The sequence below is a fragment of the Python bivittatus genome, unplaced genomic scaffold, assembly GCF_059951505.1.
Source record: "Python bivittatus isolate LINGU-HERP-01145 unplaced genomic scaffold, Pbiv_v1 ctg000210_np1212, whole genome shotgun sequence".
NCBI lineage: Eukaryota > Metazoa > Chordata > Lepidosauria > Squamata > Pythonidae > Python > Python bivittatus.
This window is the reverse complement of record NW_028277053.1, coordinates 11,307,300-11,327,943: the sequence shown is the minus strand read 5'-3', so window position 1 is coordinate 11,327,943 and position 20,644 is coordinate 11,307,300. Positions and strand designations below refer to the sequence as shown.

The following is a 20,644-nucleotide window of genomic DNA, read 5'->3' as shown; positions in this document are numbered from 1 at the left end:
CCTTAGGCAGGAAACAAGTTACAGTATTTTTACATGGTTAGTCTGGCATGCTTTGCCAATCATTTGGTGTTGCAGTCAGGTGATTCAAAGGGAGGGATCAGCCCAGCACCTGGAAACTGCTCTAGGTTGGTGCAGACACTCACCTTCTTCCAGCTTCTAGAAGACAGTTCCTTCAAATCAGCCTCTCCCCCTGTTCCCTAGAGCTGATCCCTAGATTGGAGACCTGGATCAGCCTGAAGCAGGAAAAGTGCTTTCTCCCTCTCCCTCTCTCTCTCTCCTTTGTGGCACAGCTATCTCTGTGCTTGTTCAGAAAGCTTTTAGAGAAAGCTTCTTGAACAGCACCAAACCCATGCCCTAAGGGAGCCTAGTGACCAGCTCTGGTTTGGCCCAAGTGTTCTACTGATATCAGCTTCTTTTGGATGTGGGTTTAGCACTATTTGAGATTATTCTAGAAGAATGCTAATACTCTGTCCAAAAAGAACCCAAACATCAGCTGATATTTGGGATGTCCTTGAATGGACCTGTACAAAACACTTATACCAAACCAGAGTGAGTGTGTGGCCAATCTGGTCCCCCAGCCCTAGACCCATCCCACATTCAAGAGGTTGACTGGTGCATGTTTTTTCACAGGCTGGTGATATTTGGCAGAAGGGAAGGGAAACAAAACTGGGGAACCCATTATTCCCTATCTTTAACGCACCCTGTATATTGTAAAAGTGGACAACACCTATTCACCAGGCGTTAGCCCTGCGAGGTAGTCCAGCCAAGAAGCACAACCAGGAGTTCTAGCTCTATCTTTATTGTAAGGCTACATGAACAGAATCTTGCAAGACTGAAAGTCTTTCTCCCCTCCTCTCCTTTTACTCTCTGGAAAACTAGGGAGGGTCCCTTCTGAAACGTTTCCCATGCCCTCCCCCCTTCTGTGGGCTGAGACACCTTTTACATGCCGGTTGTCTCATCTGCGGCTCTCCCTCCTGTCTCCCGAGGTCAATCCCACAGACCATTATAGCAGGATAGGGGTTGTCCATGGGGGCAGCCAATTTGATCACCACCTAGTTTTCTCCAGCTGAAGGACTGAAGAATAGCACCTTAGCTTGGCCAAGGGGAAAATCCCAAGGAGGCCTTTTGCACGATTTTTGTGGAGGATCTTGTTTACCTGAGTTTTCCCCACCTATCTGCTCTGAGCCAGGGAGCTGTTAAGTCTGTGCAAGGGGCAAAGAGATGGGCAGGCAGAATTCTCCTTACTCAGTTGGAGGGTGGGAATTCCCTCCCTGGAGCTACAACCTCTCCTTTTCTCCCCGGGAGTAAAAGGCTTCTTTGTAATAGTGGTTTGCGTTCTTCCTGGCGCAAAAGTCTCTCCCTTTCTTCGAAATTCAGGAGAAAGAAAAAATGCCCTTCCTGACTTGACCTGCAGCCATGGCATTTGCTGGTGCTTCTTACTCCAAACCAAACCGGACCAACCTTTCTGGTCTTTGGAGACACTGATTGCAGCCTCCCATCCGAAAGGAGCAATAACTAAAATCGTGAGTTAAAACAAGAGAGCAAAAGAGGAGTCTGCAGGGGAGGGAGGGAGGAAAAGCTACAAAGAAAAACATTACTTTGGCACCATTTGACCTTCCTGCAATTACCCCATTAGTTCTGGATGTTCAACTTCAATTGGATTGCATATGCCCTGGGCTACTGATAAGTCAAATGCCTCTCTTTGGGAGGTGTTTACCAACAGCTAAGGATTTTAAGGTGTGTACCCAACAGACCCTTCGCCTTGCATTTCTTCAGCAATCTGATTAGATAGAGAGACACTTAAACAATACTTGGAGAGTTTTCTCTGCTCCTCAGTCGCCCCACTCAAGCCACAGCTAATTTTACCAGTCCTGATCCGAACTGTATGCTACAGGGCATGGGGAACTCTGTTCATGCACAGGGGCAAGGCCATCCAGAGGGCTGCTAAGAGTGTACCCCTGAGAAAGTGTTTCTTGTTCATACAATCGCCCAAAGGACAAGCATTGCTGAACTGAAGAAAACCCAGTGGGGCTTCTAGTCCCACTTCACTACACTTGCAGGGTTCCTCAAGAGTGTCTAGAGGCGCCCTCATCTGTCTCATGAGATGAGAGGAAGGCTTTTCACCCACGCTTCGCAGTTCATCCAATATAATTAACGTGATTATGGAGCTGACCCTCTCTTGGGGTTCATCCGACTAATGGAAAACCCTGGATGCGATTATCCCCCAACATTGCTGCGTGGATTTCCCTCTCAAGCTAGATGAATGGAGCTGCTCAAGAACATTCGCCATTGGAAGCGGGTTCCCGTTTCTCCAACCGGGGGCTGCGTTCACAGGATCGGCTTCGGGGTTCACACAAAAGACCGAACCCCTCTTTCGCCAGGCTCCGCAGGTTGCGCGGAAGCCTCGCAGCTGCCCCCGGTCCTGGCGTCCTCCAGGCGGGCCGTCTCGGAGGGGAAACCCTCGCTCGCTCGCTCGCTCGTTCGCTCGCCGGAGGACGGGCAGGGTGGGAGGACTCTCCGGCCTCGCTTCGCCTCCTCCTCCTCTCCTCCTCCTCCCCCTCCTCCAGCTCTTTCGTCCAGGCGGCGAAGCAAAAGCCAGCGGCTGCCTCTGGCACCGGACGGCGGCGCAGCGCTCTCGCCTCCTGCCCGGCCCGCGAGCTCGTTCGCCAATGCCATGAAGCCTTTCAAGGCTCAGAAGGGCCCCGTAGGCCAAGGTGAGTCGGGGGATGCCTCGGGCTAGAAGGGTCCCGCTGTTGCCGGGAGCGCGAGCGGGCGCTCGAGGGCGCGGGGTTGGCGATTCCGGCCCCTCGATCCTCTTTCGGGTCCGGGTGCCGCGCCCTCCGCGCGCGCCTCCAGCCGGTTGGGCTCCAGGGCGAGGCAGGATCGGGAGCGCCCGGACTTCTCCCGCTCTGTGCTTGGCTCCCTGCCCGCGCTGGAGGCAAGGGAGGGGCCGGGGCAGGAGAACGCGGGCGGCAGGGCAGGGGATCTCATTCCCGGCTGGCCCTGCAAAGGAGGACGGTGGGAGGAACAAATTTGCCTTTAGGCTGCGTTCGCACGACACGCTAATCCCCCCACCCGCAGAAACCTGACGGAACTGCAGGCTCAACACGTGGGGAAATGCAGGCGCAGGTCCTTCACTGACCCGAGTTCGCGGCTGGTGGGAAGACAGCCAGTTAACACTCTCCCGATCAGGTCAGCGTGTGGTGTGAACGGGGCTTCCGCGGGGGCGACTCAGAGGGGGGCTGAGACGATATGTAGAGGGACGATAGAGCGACGCAGGAAAAGCTTGCGCCCAAGAAGGTTCATCTGGAGACTGAAGAGCTCTTCTTTTTGGGTTCACACAACCAACCCACTCATCCAAACAGTTGGGCTTGCCCAACATCCTAGCCTCCTTTTTGAGGTTAATACTGACCAGGCTTGTGCAGATGCAATCAGGAGGTCTTGCACTCACTTGTTCAGCTTGTGTGAACACACAGCCGTGGAATACAAAGCAGGATCTAAGGCGATGAAGCGTGCATCATGGTGGCTGAGACAGAGAGGGGCTGGAAAAGGGGTCTAGAAAAAATGGGCCCATCCTCTCAGGGCAAGGAGGCGGGTCATCTCCAGTGGTACAAATGCCTCCCAGCCCAGGGACAAACATGGAGAAACTTTCCTGCCGTGACAAACTAATAGAAGGAGAAGAGTTGCTGCTACTTTCCAAAAAAATACCTCCAGATATTGCAACGTTCTAATACAGGGCCTGAAGTGCAGAACTGGCTCACCTGAAGCCAGATCAAAGGTAGGTTTGGCCTGCAAAGTGATGCATCTGCTCTGCTGATGAGCTTGCTGGGATCCATCACCTATTCTGTAGTCTAAACCACTTTTGAGGGTCACGTAAAGCAGATCAACTTGCTATATGTAGAGGGACCGAACAGTGAGAAATGCAGCATCTGGGTATGAGGGAAGAACTTGTGATGCTGGAGAATGAACCCATTTTTGCACTTGCATCTCACATTCTCCTCAAAACTAACCAACAGGTTGCACTTACACAAAATAAGCCACAAAAAAGCCCCAACTGAGGTCACGCTCACTAAGTTTAGCAGGTTGTACAAATGACATCATCTAAGCCATTTCTCCTGGAGAGGAACCCCAGGCTGGAGTAACCTAGTGTCCCCTTGAAACACTGCCTAACAAAACAAGAACACACAAAGGGTCTGTTTTTTGTGTCTGTAGGAGAATATTAACATGGATTTGGCAAAGAATGCCATACCATTATCTTCTTTCCCCCTTTTGTTAGTTTGAAGAAGTGTGACCAGATGCCTCCTGGTTTTTGACTACCATAGACTAATAAATAGGACTCTCCTTGTACCATATTAAACAAGGAGAATGACTTTTGCTTGGAAGCCTGTTCTCGTAGCCTTAGAGTGTCTTAGTGGAGATGTTCAACTTGGAACTCCTCTTGGAATAACATCCTAGCTGTAGATAATGGGCAAGTTATGGAATGAACAGCTGCTGTGTTCTGCTTTGCAGATTTGCTAGAGGATGGTGGGGAACTGGCAGAGGTTCTCTGCGAGTTTGATGCAGTGATAGAGGACTTCTCGTCTCCAATAAAGGAGCGACATTTCCAATATGAGGAGCATCTGGAGCAGATGAAGAGACGGAGCAGTGCCAGCATCAGTGACTCCGAGAGTGAGAATGTCTTCCTCCCTTCTCCATCTTTCTCTTTCACAGTACGACTTAATCTTACGCTTAAATGGCCAGCAAAAACTAAGCATCATAAATGATCTCTAGTGTACCCCCAAGAAAGGCTGTAGCTATCAGCCCTGAGAAAGTGTGCCAGATGGAGATCCATTACTAAATATTGTCTGTTCTTGCTGGTTATACAGTAAAATGTAATCTCCGTCTTTTTACCCTCTTTAATCTCCTAGGGTTAGATTCCTTGGAGGCAAGGAAGGTAGTTTTCTAATAATTTCTAATGCACACGAGTGAGTTGTGCCTTGTTTTAGCCTTGTCCTAGCATAGTGTGTGAGCCCATTAAATCATTGTTTGTCTGTGTATTGCACTGAAATAGGATATGGGCTATGTTAGTGATATTTAGCGATTGTGCAGAAGTCGGAGGCAGAAGGTTAAAATAGTGCTACCCGCTGTGGAGTGAATACAATTTTGGGGCAAAGCATAGTTAAGAAGTATAAATGGATGATGCTGAATTACACTCCAGAAAAATGGAATTTGACAATTATGAAGCATGCTGGCTCTATAGAGCCTGGGTTTCATCTAAGAGAATCATACTATGTAGATGAAAAGAAAACAACTCTTCCAGATGTCAAAGAGTGGATTCAAGAGATGTGTTCTGGGTTGATTTTTGAAAAGTTGATTTTTGAAATTTTTGAAAATCTTGTAAAAATGACAAGATGGGGCATGTTGAGTTAGTTATATATTAATATTCCATCAATCCTTTTCTTCCTTAAGTTTCAACTCATTTTTTCTCACATTACTTATATAGACTTAGTATAGTTTGGTGTTATATCATTTTTGTGGGTTTCACTAATAAAAACAATTTTCAAAAATGACCTGGCTGTGACAGTTCAGACAGCCCCCAGATGACATAAAAAGTTATTTCCTTTGCCTCTTTGCTGTCATCTAGTGGGCATCTGGATAGCTGCAGCCAGATGTTGTAGCCCCCTCAGCATTGTTTTTTAGCCTGTGGTCTCTCAGCAATTACTGTTAGAAACTGTCTGTTGTTTGTGCTAATAGAAATCTTTCTTAACTGTACTTTGGAGACTTCTTTACTTGGCTATTCCACTAAGTGTTTCAAACAGACTTACGAAAGTTTCAGTCGAAACGTTTTGCAAGAGTCTTTTTCAGTACAGTCTGAAAATAGCAATTCACGAAAGTATTAAAACTGCAATATGTTCAACAAGCCGTGGTCTCCTGATGCATTTGCCTGTCCAACGTCAACCCTCCAGTTTGTTGTCCTTCAATATTTTTAGTTAACGTGGGGTGCCATTGTTGTGGTCTGATATGTCTGTTCCTTCCTCTATCTTTCCTGCCGTTCTGGTCAGAGAATTGCTTTGGCTACAGCTTTATGTGGCTCTGAATACAACTCCAGATAAACTTCTACTATTCTAAGCATGAACTATTCATGAGTTGGGTCCTGGGGTAGCTATGATGGTATTCCGGAGCAGAATCAGAAATTGGTTTAAATGTCACCTGCATTTATCTGGTCAAAAGTCCAATTGAATGATGGAGCACAGTGTTAAGCATTAGTGTGCTCTGAGTATTAGCATTATGAATAGATATATTGTGTAGACTCAGAGAAGGTTAAAGCAAAAAGCTTCCGGTCATACTCAGCTTCTGGTGACTTCGTGAACAACCCCACTGAGTTTTCTTTAGCACAACATGGACATAGTTTGCCCATGTCTTCTTCTGGATGTTTTTCAGTTTCCCAATCTGGCCTACAGTCCTGGGATTTCTTATCCAAATACTAACTAGTAATTTGGTATTTAGTATTCAGACTCTTTCTATGTACCACATATGTAGTAGGCTGTAGTAACTACTGTATTGTGTACAACCATCTGTGTACAGCTTTGGTCCTTGGCTTTTTAAAAAATCTCTGCATGTTGGTAATAGTACTGCATTACTGAACGGAGATGTTACAAAAAAATGGCAGCCCCAATGGTATGAGTGAAGGCCCGCCCCTTTTTAACATGTATTGCACCACCCATTAAAAGGGGCAGGATTGTGATCGTGCACTTCTAGTCACTATCTTTCTTTTTTTACCCCTCTCCCATGGATTTTGCGCACCTTCGTATTTTGCAGTTGGACACATATGCTCATCCTAGAAAGAAATAATTAGATTATTTACTTTGAAATGGGGCCAGTCTCTCGTTTCTGCTAGTTGGTGCCCATTCTCTACTTGCTTGGTTTTTACCTTTTGAATCTCTCTCTCTCTTTCCCCCTTAATTTGAACACACTTTGTTTGTGATTGCAACTTGCCCAAGTTCCGTTAGGAGAAGATCTGCAATCTGAACCCTTGCTGGGGTATGTCTGTTTCCCCAAGGGCCTGGACTGTCTTGAGCAGGTTGATGGTTTATACCACTTGATGTTGGGAAAGGAATGTTTCTTCAAACCCTTCTACCTGCCAGCTTTGTTTGTGGATCTGTGTCCATGGCACTCATTCAGGGAATACTTATCGTGCTGTATCTTGTGCTGATGGAAGATCTGGTTCTAAAATGTGAAATCTTGTGCACTTCAGAAGGATGGATTTGTTGAGTGATTGGCTGCATTTTCTAGCATTAATGGAGTTCATGCATCCCACAGGGCCTTTTAAATTGGAAATGGTCTGTGTCTTTTATGTTTTGCACAGAAGTCAGACACATTTCTTCCGGCATCAATAGAGTCATATTTTCAGGCCTTCAAACTTGATACAAGCATTTTAGCCAACCTCAGTGGATTGCAAAAAGCTGAGCACGGATGGGCTTCATTAGCATTTGGGTGGGAAATTCTAGAGCTGTGGACCAGATTGGGAAGTCAAAACAGCGTCCAGTGGTGGCCAGCCACTAGAGTAAGTGCCCATGAAGACCCTAGGAGTCAGTCTCAACTTGGAGGGCTAACCTTTTTCTACAAGCAGTGAAGTTTGTCTTTTTCACCGTGAAAAAGAAGCCAAATAAACCTCTCCCCACAGATGATAATGAGCCCCTAAGCTCCTTGCTCGTTTGACTGATAACCACAACCTTAGCACAGACCCCTTGGGCTCTTCGGTAGAAATCTCTCGGAATGACAAATGGATCTCCAGCCTGATGAAATCCCATTTTAGATACTTGTTCACCTATTTTCTGCATGCGCTTTTCTTTTCAGACTGCTTCTGTGAGATCTCCATTCTACTTCGCGTAACACATGTAGACTCACAATTAGGGTTCACTCAGATCGGTTTTCTGAACTTTAAGTCTTCATGCCGCTACTTGAATACTAAACTCTTCAGTGAATCAGTTTTCAGCCACGGATCCATTTTTGTGAACAGACAGGGGCTGATGCACCCAGCGGGCAGTGGTGAACTACCTCATGGCTGACCATTGGTGGTCCACAGACCACAGACTGAGGAGTCCTGCTCTCAAGACTGAATAATTGCAGGGTGTCTAGAATCAGAAGACAGTATCTGTGGAGCTCGCCTGTGTTCCCATCAGTTCGGGGGAGTAGAAATGCTTGAATTGCTTATGTGGCCAGGCCACTGAGCTTCAGTTTCCTTTTCTCCTTTTGCTTTCCAGAATGGAAAAATGGCAAGACGCCCCTTTTCCCCCACTAATGGTAACCTTTGTAGTGAAAGCGGAGAGGCAAAGCAGGACTTCTGGGCATTTCTCTTAGAATAAAGAAAGGGTCTTTATTCTACAAAAATGCACAGAAGTCATAACACGTCTGCTTGCCCTCCATGGTCATTTTGCAATGCTCTATGCTGGTTCTGCAGCTGGGCATCTTAAATCCTAGGCTTCCCCTCTTGGCATCCAAGTCCTCTTCCTCCCACATCTTTAGTGAATTCGTAGCACCAATTTCATGATTGCCCAGTTTCCTTGGTAACGTTTATGCAAAATGTCAGTGTGGGAGAAGCCAGGCTGTGAGGAGGCGCATTGTAAAAACACATCTGTGGTAACTGCAGCGAAGGAGGCTGCTCAATGATATTTTGTCTGTAAACAACTTTTATTGGAAGGAACAATACACATCCTCCCATTTAATTTCCTCCGACTCCTTGCAAATTCACACCAGCCTTCCTGGGTCTCCTCCTGATTAAGCATGCCAGCAAAACGCTCAGCCAGCATGTGGCTTATTATCTCTTTCTGTGCTGGTAGGATGAGGCAGGATAGTAATCAACGGCACGCTGCAGTGGAGGAATAAAGTCCTGAGACTTTTGATGCAAAATCTTCCAGTATCTTGTGTTGTTTGGCCTCAGGAGGGCACATCAGGTTGGTCCCCTAATGCTAGTATAATGCCACTGTAATGCCCGTAGGAGAACCTTCCCTGTCACTAAATACCACCCTGGAACTTTTGTAGGTAGTGCTGCTGATCAAACAGGTCTGTTGGGAAAACCAAGCAAAAGATACACTTATGCAGCTCTTTCCCCTAAAAAGTAAAGTCTCCCTCAAGTTGAGTTTGACTTCTTTTCAGCTTTGCAAGGTAGCCCAGACAAGAAGCACACCCAGAAGTACTAGCTCTTTATTGTAAGGTTACAATAACAGAATTTTGCAAATCTGAAAGTACATCTCTCCCCCCTCACCTTTACAGTCCAAGAAACTAGGGAGGGTCCCTTCTGAGATGTTTGCCATGCTCCCATTCCTTCTGCAAGCTAAGCAGCCTCTTATCTGACTGTTGTCTAGTCTGCGGCTCTTCCTCCTGTCTCCTAAGGTCATTCCCACATACCATTACATTCCTGGTGACTTCATTTCATGCACCTGTCTCTGTTGTATGTGCAGAAATGGTTTGTCATGGCCTCCTCCTCCTCCTCCTCCTTTCTAACTTTTCAATTTAATTTACAGGTCTGCGATAATTAGTAGTCTCCCATCCAAGTACTAAACAAGTCCAGCTCTGTCTAATTTATCTGTGATAAGATCTTCCTCTACTGTGACTTATCTGTTATACAGGGCAACATTTATTGGTTCAAAGTCATTTTTAATAACAAGTACTTTTACTGTTTTGCATATAAACTAGACAGCTATTTGTCTGGGATACAATAAATACATATTTTTTAACAATAACCAAATTTTAAATCCCAGCTGAAAACTTTCAGCATAGGTCTAAACAGAGCCATAATTATAACATTTACAGGTTATTTAATTAATTGCTTTTTTATTCCAGAAGAATATGATTCTCAGCTCTCCAGTTTATAGTTTTTTCAACAATCCTATGAAAGAAACAAAATAGAAGTCATGCTAGCATCCTCTCCCAAGATCCTTTTGCTTTAAAAAAGATTAATAACATATTATTCATCTCTAATGTTTTAGATATATATGGGAAGCCCAAATAAGGAAAATTAATTATGAATCTCCTTGGTAGGAATTGTTATTAGTGTCACAGGGAGAGGAAGAGAAATTTACTTTAAAAGATTAAACAAATTACTGTGGTGGTGTCTATAAATCAGCGGGATTTTGAACTTTATTGTGCTGAGGATTCCCATAGCATTTTTTTTCCTTTTTGAGGGTATGCAGTATATTTTCTTGGTGTCAAAGAAATTGTGGCTTTCTATTTGCTGATGGATTCTCACATTCATTGGAGAGTGCCCAGGCTTAGAGGCTGATCCAAGAGATTGTGCTGTCTATCAGTAGATAAACCAGGCTGACAAGAAAACCATATAGGCAATTCTTCAGGAACTTTTAGGTGAGCACTAAACCTTTGTTGAAAACTCCTTTTGGAAAGGGATTTGGATTGATTTAATGAGCTTTTGCTTGTATTTTCACCACTCTTAGAATAACATGGGATGCGATGGTGATTGAAGATTGTATATAACTGATGGCTCAAATGTGAAATCAAGGATTGTTCTTTGTTTACTTCTGTCTCTATTTTGTTCATTTCTTTTTCGCACAAGCCACCGTGGAAAGCTCTTTGAAATGGTCACACTCGCTTTCAGACATAATACAAATGAGATATAATAAATCAAGGAGGGCAAGAAAGAAACATAGTTGGCAAAGCATCTTCAGGCTTCAGTAACTGAGAATTGCCCACAAAACTGGATCATGTGGTGGACTGGATACCTACAATAATAGAATTACATGAACTGTGGAATCTAAGTTATAGCTGTTGCAAACCACTCAGTCTTTGAAAATCTCACAGGCTTATCCCAGTGTGTTTCAGAGTTTCGCTGAACCTCTCTCTAGGCTAGCTTGCAGAACTCTTGTAACCTGTAGCCACTCAAAAATGTGCTGATGATCTGAGAAGATTCAAGAATGGCAGAAGATGACTCCTTCTTTGGCATCATTACAATTGTTCTGAAAGACATTAAACAAGCCCTCTCTCATCTGCCTTCTACTTTCCTCCTCTTTTGTTTCATTATCCTCAAAATAGATCATACAATCAGAATTATGGAATTGGAAGGGGACACAGGGGTCATCTAGTCCAACCTTCTGCAAAGTGTAGGAAGCCAATTAAACCACTGTCAAGAGATGGTTGCCCAGCCTCTTCTTTAAAGACTCCAGAGATGGAGAACCCTCAACCTTCATAAGTATTTATTTATTTATTTATTTATTAAATTTATACACTGTCCATCTCCCCCAGAGGAGTCTGGGCGGCTCACAATTAAAATAAAACCTCAAAAACAGTTAAAAATATAAATACCCACATTAATTTAGTTAAAAAGTTGAACTATATAAACAGTAAATTGCTCCATTGTTGTATGGATCTTACCACCAAGAAGTTGTATATGAGGACCCTCCTGGATCCTGCTCATAAAGAGATGGCACCTTGGTGTGGTCTTATCAGCACCTTACATCTATAGGTGGATCAGAATCCATTAGTCTTTGGTGGTAGGTTTTCAAGATTAGGTTAATATACCCTGCAACAATAACGTAGCTTTCCTGGAATCCTGCAGGGTCTCCCTCTGTACATGTGTACAGTATCTATTGTATACAATACTATTCACGTGTACCATATATTGCATACAATGTATCTGATGCATCATCCGATGTGTGCACATGTACAGGTACTCTGAACAAAGATAAACCCTAGTGGAACTGGAGTCATGCTGTATATGTATTTCATGCTACATTATATATTCCTGCTATTCCTTCTGTGGTGGATTTTTTTTACAATCCTAGTTGCTTCAGACAATGCAGTCTCTGAAAGAACATAAAGGAAGTGAAATAGCCAGCGGTGAATCTTCTGAGACTTCTTGCATTTCAGCAAATGAAAAGGAGATCATCTACATGGATTCCACCTCTCCTATTTTATGGGGGGTTGTTTTGACTCTGGGGAACTAACAGTAGATTTGAGGCAATTGCAGTTCCTCAGAGTTTTAATATCTGCCAATATTTGAGAGAAGAGCAATTAACTGCTAGGACTTAGCAGTTGATAACATGCTAGCTCTGGAATGTCTCCTATGGAACTCAACCACCCACGTTTTCCAGGGGTGAAAGAACAATGACACTATTTTCAAGAAAGCTCTGACAAAATAAGGCTGACTTTTGTATTGCCAAGAAATTCTATGTAACACTTGGTAGGTTTGTCAGTGGGAAGAGCTTAATTAAATCTAGATTGGAAGATAAGTGAAATAGGATATGGCAATTCTCTGTTCATGCAATTCTCTCAGTGGTATAAGATGTTTAATGAGGAGCATAAATTACAGTCAATTAACCTATTGGTTTCTGATAATGGTGTTTATTGCCTTAAAGTTTCAATGTGCTGCCTGAATTCCTGCAAAGGAGATAAGTGATTATACAGATGGAATCATTGCTTTATTTGCCATATATGGCAGAAAACAATTTATCTTGCTTATTGAATGGCAACATTTACACAAACATCATTAACAATGAAATCCCTGCATATTTTAGCATGGAGCCCTTCATAGATGATTTGGCATCAATTTAGTAATTCCAGCAATGTTAAATCTGTGATCATCTTGTTTAAGATTTTATGTATGAAGGCTATTTGATAATATTTAACCTCTGAAGTAAGCTGATTTGGACATTTTTATATTTTCCTTATGACCTTTCCTAAGAGCAGTGGCTGTCAATGCCCACTAGCTCAAATGTCATCCTTGTACTCCAGTGCCGAGATACAGACAGTAATCAGGCTTCCTTGCCTCTCTTCAAGTTGTATGTTAGAATGTGAGGCAATTTTAGTTGCTATGTATTTTACTGGAGTAAGAAAATATTGTAACAAGTTGGTTTACTTTAAGTGTACAGTGTACTCTATGGTAAATGGAATAACATTTAGTTTCTTCTTTTTCTCTTCCAAAAAAAAGACCCTAGAGTGAAGTTTCCATGTATGCTTTCTGCCCTTGGCAGAATAACTTCAGTTTTGATTGATTGATTGATTGATTGATTGATTGATTTAATGCATTTATAACTCCTCCTTTTGGCTAAGGGTTCAGAATAGGATTCTTCATTCTTTTCATCCCCACAATAACCAACCTTGTCTGGTAGGTCAGGCTCAGAGTGATTGGGTGAAAGTCACTCAATGAGATCTATGAGTGGGATCTCCCTGGTCCAGATCCTCACCTTACTTGCTACAACGTATTGGTTCTGTTCTCACATGGTCCATGGGTAGAATTTTAAGGCAACAAAATAAACCTGCATTCACCATGTGCAAGGACACTGAATTTCTGACCTCCAGCAAAGGTTTAATTATCTGATGTTGTGAGTGGTAACTCTGCCTCCTTTGTACTGCATTGAGTTCTCAAGTCATGCAGCCTAGACTCTGAACCTTCACTTTTTGTAAGAGGAGGAGGAGGAAGAGGAAGAGGAGGAATCTCTGGTCCATACAGAGTGAATGAACTAAAGCAAAGCATGCAAGCATTATTCTACTCAGTCACTTGGTGCAAAACGAGCTCTCTTGTGCCTTATATCCCTTTTAGCTAATGAATGAGGTCACTCACTGGGTATTTAGGAAAGGTCTAGTACAGATAAAAATGTGTACCCTCCTACAGAGGAGGAATTTCCTGATTCAGAAGCTTTTCACTGATAGAGAAAAGAATTGGGAAATTTTGGTTTCTCCCATTGACCAATAGAAAGAACATCTATGGAAAAACAAAATGAAGCAGCCAACATTCAAACCCCATGCTGACTTAAGTTAAATTTGGGATGGGATGGGATGGGATGGGATGGGATGGGATGGGATGGGATGGGAAGGGAAGGGAAGGGATGGGAAGGGAAGGGAAGGGAAGGGAAGGGAAGGGAAGGGAAGGAAAGGAAAGGAAAGGAAAGGAAAGGAAAGGAAAGGAAAGGAAAGGAAAGGAAAGGAAAGGAAAGGAAAGGAAAGGAAAGGACTTTAAAACTCAGATGGATATGACCACCTGATCTACACAAAGATTTGTCTCTAGTCAGTGGATGAAACACCTATAACATATAGAGGAACATGTAGATAATATATAGAGGTTAATGTAGAGGAACATGGAGATAGTCCTGAAGTTTTGCAAGAGTGGTGATGTAAACACCAGCTTAACCCTGAGAAAGAAAGAAACTCAAAATTACTCCCCTTTGATTGAAACTGTCAGGCTTTCAAGATTCTGTTATGGTACCCCACAACTATAAAGTAGGGTTCCTGACCTAGTCTGCCCCAAAAGGCTAAGAGTTCACTGCTATACAAACAATCCAACTCTGCTTCATTTCCAGAGCAAAATGTTCTTATGCTTTTAGGAGTCATGTTCTGTGTGCTCCATCCTATGTTGGTCTTATGACTGAGAAGACCCACCTTTTCTAAGCAGAAGACTTATGCGTGGTACCATCAAATAGATGGTTAAAACGGGGCTGCGAACTGCAGGGTCAGCGCCCTACCCAGAACTTTACGCCAGTGATGCCGATTAAAGGTGAAGGTGCATCTTCTAAAATGGTTTTCTGCTGGAAAAAAGAAGCCAAAGTACCTCTCTAGCTTTCTTTTTCCACCCCTACCTCCCAACTTGGTCCTGTAGCAGTTAACTGTTGCTTAAGAGACGGCCTAAATTTAAGTGGCGCACTTGAGGTTTCCCTGAACTCTGGAATAGAAATAACTGGAGCTAACCATGAATTATTTTAGTTGCCAAGGTAAGCATCATCTCTTTCTATTCCAAACCCTTCATCAAGTAGGTTTTGCCTCAGCCCAAAGAGACTGACCCTGCTTAGGAATCACAGACTCAGAAAATTGGAAAGGGCCATTTAACCAGTTAGCTCGCTGCAAAAGCCTAAATTAAGGAATCCTCAACAATTGTCTAGCTAGCCTCCACATGGACACTTCCAGTGAAGGGAAGCCCACCAAACCTGTTCAAAGCCCTTTGGGGATTGGAGCAACATATAAACTCTAATAAACAAACAAGCACACTTGAACAGTGGAGTGAATTACGGTCTACATGCTAACATTGCTTTGGCACATATTTAAAACTGGTGTTTATAGTATGTATAACTAGTATACTAAACTACCTGTTGAGACTTCAGGAGACACTCAGCTATAAATCTCTTCTTCTTTAAGAAATGAAGTCCTGCATTCAGGAATTAATTAACAGCAGAAACTTCAAATATTTGATTCTGCTAGATTAATTGATTTATGCACAGGAGAAAAAAAACACACACACAGACACACACACACACAAACACACACACATATACATACACACGCACATGAAACCCAATGGTTGTGTCAGCCCCTAGATTTAAACAAGGCTTTTCTTCCTGCCCTTTTAAGTCCGTAGTCTCTTAGCAGTTTGCTTCTCAGCCTTGGGAGCACCATACGTCTGCCTCATCTTACACAACAATTTGGTTTGCTGAAAATCAACACCTTCATTCCTTACACTGCCTGACTGCTGGTCTCATTTTGTTCCTCTTATGATAAAATACATAATTTCCATTCCTATGGTTTCTACTTCTCAGCACTAAAACTGTAAGACTGTGCTGAGCGAATGTACTGTAAGGCAACACTAATGGCTGTAAGACAGTGAAATTGCCACAACAATAGCCTTAAACCCTGAGATGTGGAACTTGTGGTCTTCCAAAAGTCACTGAATTACAATTCCCAATAGCCCCAACCAACTTGTCTAGCAACATTTTGAACACTTGTGGCTATTTTTTTGCATTCTTGGGTGGAGGAATTATGGATTTTAATCACTCTTGTTGCATCTATTCATCAATCTAGTTTTATAGACACTAATACCAAAATATGGACATTGTGTGTGTCTTTTGCTGCAAATAAGGCTGGAGAATGGTTAACTGTTGCTACAGATATGCCGTCTAACTCCAGTTGCTTGATAACTTTGTTCCAGGTGCAGATTCCTTGTGTGGAAATAGCCTCAGTTTTAGTGACGAAAAGTTACATTCTCCTACACCGTCCACTCCATCTGTGTCTTCTCCCACAATAGCTTCTCGAAAAGGTACTATTTTAAGTTTCGTTTTTTAAAATTCTCCATAATGCTATCTGCCTTTGTAAGCATGTCTGTCTATGCTCTCCAACATCTTTCAATTCCAACTCTTCTAACCTGATTCTCTCAAAATGTATAGGACTACAATTCTCATCCTTCTCAGCCACCATGATGATGGTATCTGTAGTCCAATCTTATTTGGAAAGCACTAGTTTGGAGAAGAGTACCTTAATATATGTATACATTAATTATGATTTATCAGTTGGAAAACCTTACAGGTGTGGTGGGGTCATTGAGGACTTCTGTACCATTCAGAGATCCAGTTGCCTGATGCAGGACCACCTCAGACAATCAGTTGTAGTCACTGTACACTCTGGATACCATGTTTGTGTTTAAGGGTTGATTCAATTTATCCTGGAACTGATTCTTATGTTGGATAAGGGCACTGAACATCTATGTGCATTAGGTATCCCTGTAATTCTCTACTTGCTGAATCAGCTGTGTACATACAGTACGTGGAATTTAATGGCATTTGGTCCATGCCATCTCCCACACAGTGACTGTTCAAAATATTTAACTAGGGAACTTTGAAAGTATCTCACTATTGAGAAACTATTATAGAGTTTTACCAAATTAAGTGGGCAAGATGAAGACTCTTACTTTGAACATAAAAACAGAGCCAAAACAATAGGTGACTGAAGCACAGTTGTGCTGGAATAACTGCTGTATGGCTCTTGTGTTGCAAATTAAGGGACTGCTTTTCTTGAGTCAGTCAATACCAGTTTTGCGGATGGTCTTTTTCATTTGTTTGATATATATTCATCTGTTTTGCCCCCAAACTTCATTTTAGAAGATTGCAAAAAGTAAAGAGAGTACCAGAATACATAACCATGAAGTCAAAATTTCTTTTGAATAGACATCATCAGTCTGTATTTGTTTTTGTTTTGCTTTTTTCAGCAAAGCTTGGAGACACCAAAGAACTAGAAGACTTTATTGCTGATCTTGATAGAGTTTTGGCAAGTAAGTAATCAACGTTGATTCACTGTAGATGCCTGGGCAAGGAACAGGGTAGACACCAATAAATTCCTGGCCTGGAAACAATGAACAGGTACATTCCTGTACTCAGCGGGAGTCCACTGGGGGAGGTAAAAAAAATAAAAATGGCAGCTGTGACCACACAAAGCCCAGTCCCTTTTCACATGCATCACACATTGCCCCTGAATACGGGAAAATACCACACTTCTTATATGCACACAGTTACATTGATTTAGGCGAAAAGGGCCAAGGGCTGAATTAATTTTTGACTGGGTGCTCCCATTGGGAATCTGAATATCAGGTTAGTTACTTTAGCTCTGATTTATTTCATTCAGTGTTTGAAACTTGTATCTGTCATCCCAGTCCCGTTGCAGAGTTGACCTTGAAAGGGATTAGCATATATACGGCACAAACGTAACAATAATATTTATTCTGTCTGATGTTTGTATAGGTATGTGAAACACTGTATTTTGACCCAATACCTGCGTTCAAAAGGATGAGTTTGAGTTATCCATGCAACCCATCATCTAATGGGACAGACACAGAAATCCTTCTCTTCTCAGCATATTGCCAGCCGTTGCCTCTTACGCCCTTAAAGCGTTACAAATGTTGTTTCTTTTTCTACAGACAGAATCAAGTAACGGATGTGCTCAAGCTGTAAAATGTAGCTTAACATTAATTTAAAAGGGCTTTTATGGAAAGATTTGTAATTCTATATAATTAACTTTTAAACGTTTTCATTATAATATATTTTTGTATGCAAATAAAACCTAAACTGGAACTTAATATATAGATAGATAGATAGATAGATAGATAGATAGATAGATAGATAGATAGATAGATAGATAGGTAGATAGGTAGATAGGTAGATAGGTAGATAGGTAGATAGGTAGATAGGTAGATAGGTAGATAGGTAGATAGGTAGATAGGTAGATAGATAATGGATGATGAATGGATAGATAGATATAGATATAGATGTAGATACAATAGATGGATGAAAGGATACATGGATGAATTGATGTATGGACAGACAGATGAAAGGATGGGTGGATGGATGAATGCTAATTGAGCATAGACAGATAGATGATAGAATAGATAGATGGATGGATAGATAGATAGCTAATTGAGAGAGAGAGAAATGATGGATGGATGGATGGATGGATGGATGGATGGATGGATGGATGATAGAACATATGGATGGGTGAATGGATGCTTAATTGACTGAGAGAATAGATAGATGGATGATAGAATGATAGAGATAGATAGATAGATAGATAGATAGATAGATAGATAGATAGATAGATAGATAGATAGATAGATGATAGAGAATGGATAGGTAAATATCTAACTGATTGAAAGAGAGAGAGACAGAGAGATGGGTAATAGAGAAAGAGATGGTTTAAAGGGCTATGAACTAGTTACTACAGTATTTTGCATTTGTGTCCTATCTTTTCCTCCATGAACTCATAATAATTAATTAAAATAGCTTCCATCTAAATGCTAGTCAGGCACAGACTTTTTCAGGTATTGTCAGATCATTCAGTCCTTTTCGTTCTGGACTTTGGCGCTTGCCAAATTTGCAAAAATTCCATCCTGTTCATTAATACAATAGTGTACATCTACAATGATGGCAAATTACTTAACCCGATGTTGCTGTAGGTTACTCGCGTGATACCACGGTAGCAACTTAAGCTTCTATTAATTGTCTCAACAATTGCATTCAAAGCAAAAGCTTCCTTTTCTCTTTGAATAACATTAGCAGTAAAACAGTCACACAGGGTTGGCCTTGCAACATTTGCCTTTTATATAAAAAAGAGTGAATAATATTCATCTCTAAAACACTGGTCCAGAAACAGTGTGCCTAATAAAACTTAAGCCTTGAAAACTCAAACATTTTCTTGTAGCAACTTATTTCATGTTTATTTGTCATGACCCACACAGAAGACAACTGGGAATAGTAATTACAGTAGTCTAAAGTGGGCAAATGTTTAATTTGACCATGTTATTCCTTTATATGTACATATTTCCTGCTGTGCAATAAATGAATTCTCCAAAGTAGCAACTCAAACCAACTTCAGATTCTTCTTTATTATCCTTCTTGTGCAGAAACTTTAAAAGTTCAGACTGAATTTTTCTGTGAATTCACAGAAAATGAATTTGTGAATTCACAGAAATTCAAAGCAACTTCAGATTCTTCTTTATTATCCTTCTTGTGCAGAAACTTTAAAAATTCAGACTGTGAATTTTTCTGTGAATTCACAGAAAATGAATCTGTGAATTTTTCTACCCTACATCCTGTAGGGTAGAAGAGAGAAAATTGTTGATGAACTACAACTCCCAGGAGCCTTCATAGTTTGCTTAGAAAATTGGGATTCATCAACAACTAGAAGGTCACAGGCTATCATTCCTGCCTGGGAATAACATAATCATCACTTTTTATCACTGACGCTGAGATGTATTTATGGGTGTGCTGGTATGACCATAAATCCTGTGTTTTCCTCTAAAATGTGATGCAACTTTTGAATTCTTCTTTGGTTCAGCATTTGTTCATTTAGCGTAATATTAAACTTTGTTAGTCTGGAACTGATCTCTGCTGGGTTGATATGATGCCGGAGCTTGGTGTCAGAGCAAGGGTCTTTAAAAAAACCTTGGCTTTATTTCTTTGCTTCCATCAACAAGAATTTGTTGATGCTGATCTGTGGTATTCCGTGGCCCTTCTCTACTGGTTGGAAGTGCTAAGTCCTAAATTAAACCTGTATTTTCTGATGGCTTCAAGGACCTGATGCAAGCTGACTATGACAATGCTCTGCAAATTACACTGTTCACATCCCTCAGTTCTGTTCCAGTGGCTTGCCTTTAACTAAGCCGTGCCGTTCTTTGCTTGCAGGCAGTCTGGGACAGGAGAAATTCATAAGCTAGTAAAGAGAAGGAAAGCTACTCAACAGCTACTCAGTGGGGGGTGGGTCTCTGGGGAGGATGCAGGAAGTGATGTGTTTAAGCACAGATGTGTGTGCCCATTCATTTTAGACCACAGCAATTCCTGGAGCTGGTCTCCAGCCACCAGAGGGGGTGGTGCAGCTCCGTAGGCTGAAGATCTTCGCATTGTAAGAGCATGTGGTAGGATAGGCTTTCTTCTGGCAAAGAAGGGGGATGGCATATTCCCTGGTCTGCAATAGGAAGCCAGCCTCTTATTGCTGCAAGGGATTCATTGAACAGGCAGCTCCACAAGAAAGATTTGTTGATGAGAGCTCTGTGAAGTCTATTCTCACACATCCATCCGGTTCTACTGGAAGGTGGGGGAGACAGATCTTAATTCATGTAGCTTTTCATTCCAGTGAAAGCCACGGAAACTGTAGGCACAAGAAACTCGTTTGCGAAAAGAAAAACAGTTCCCAAGATTCAGTTGCTCAGAAGAGCTCAATGAATTCTGAAAACAGGGTTGTTTTTTTTTCATTTGCTTGCCAAGAGAGACCGAGCCTCTGATTTAACTCTAATCATGCAAGAATGTGGATGTAGATGTAGATCAGAAGAGGTGCCCCTTTCAAGGCATTGCAGTAGGCATAGATGGTACCCCGAATTACAGCAGCTCCAGATCAAGGAAGCAGTACA

The 20,644-nt window shown here is 42.3% G+C and overlaps 1 protein-coding gene across 2 annotated transcripts; it reads left to right on the top strand.

Moving 5' to 3' along the window:
• The first annotated feature begins 2,548 nt into the window (after positions 1–2,548).
• Positions 2,549–18,926, top strand: RGCC (regulator of cell cycle). Of its 2 annotated transcripts, none has more exons than XR_015795918.1 (5): positions 2,549–2,714; positions 4,510–4,709; positions 15,905–16,012; positions 16,958–17,020; positions 17,487–18,926. XR_015795918.1 is itself a non-coding variant. In XM_007425829.4 (5 exons), exons 1-5 carry the CDS (start codon positions 2,675–2,677, stop codon positions 17,492–17,494), a joined length of 378 nt encoding a protein of 125 aa, XP_007425891.1. In that variant the 5' UTR covers positions 2,563–2,674; the 3' UTR covers positions 17,495–18,926. The 2 variants fall into 2 exon arrangements, 1 of the variants encoding a protein (XP_007425891.1); XM_007425829.4 differs by having other exon boundaries at positions 2,563–2,714; positions 4,510–4,668.
• The last annotated feature ends 1,718 nt before the right edge of the window (positions 18,927–20,644 follow it).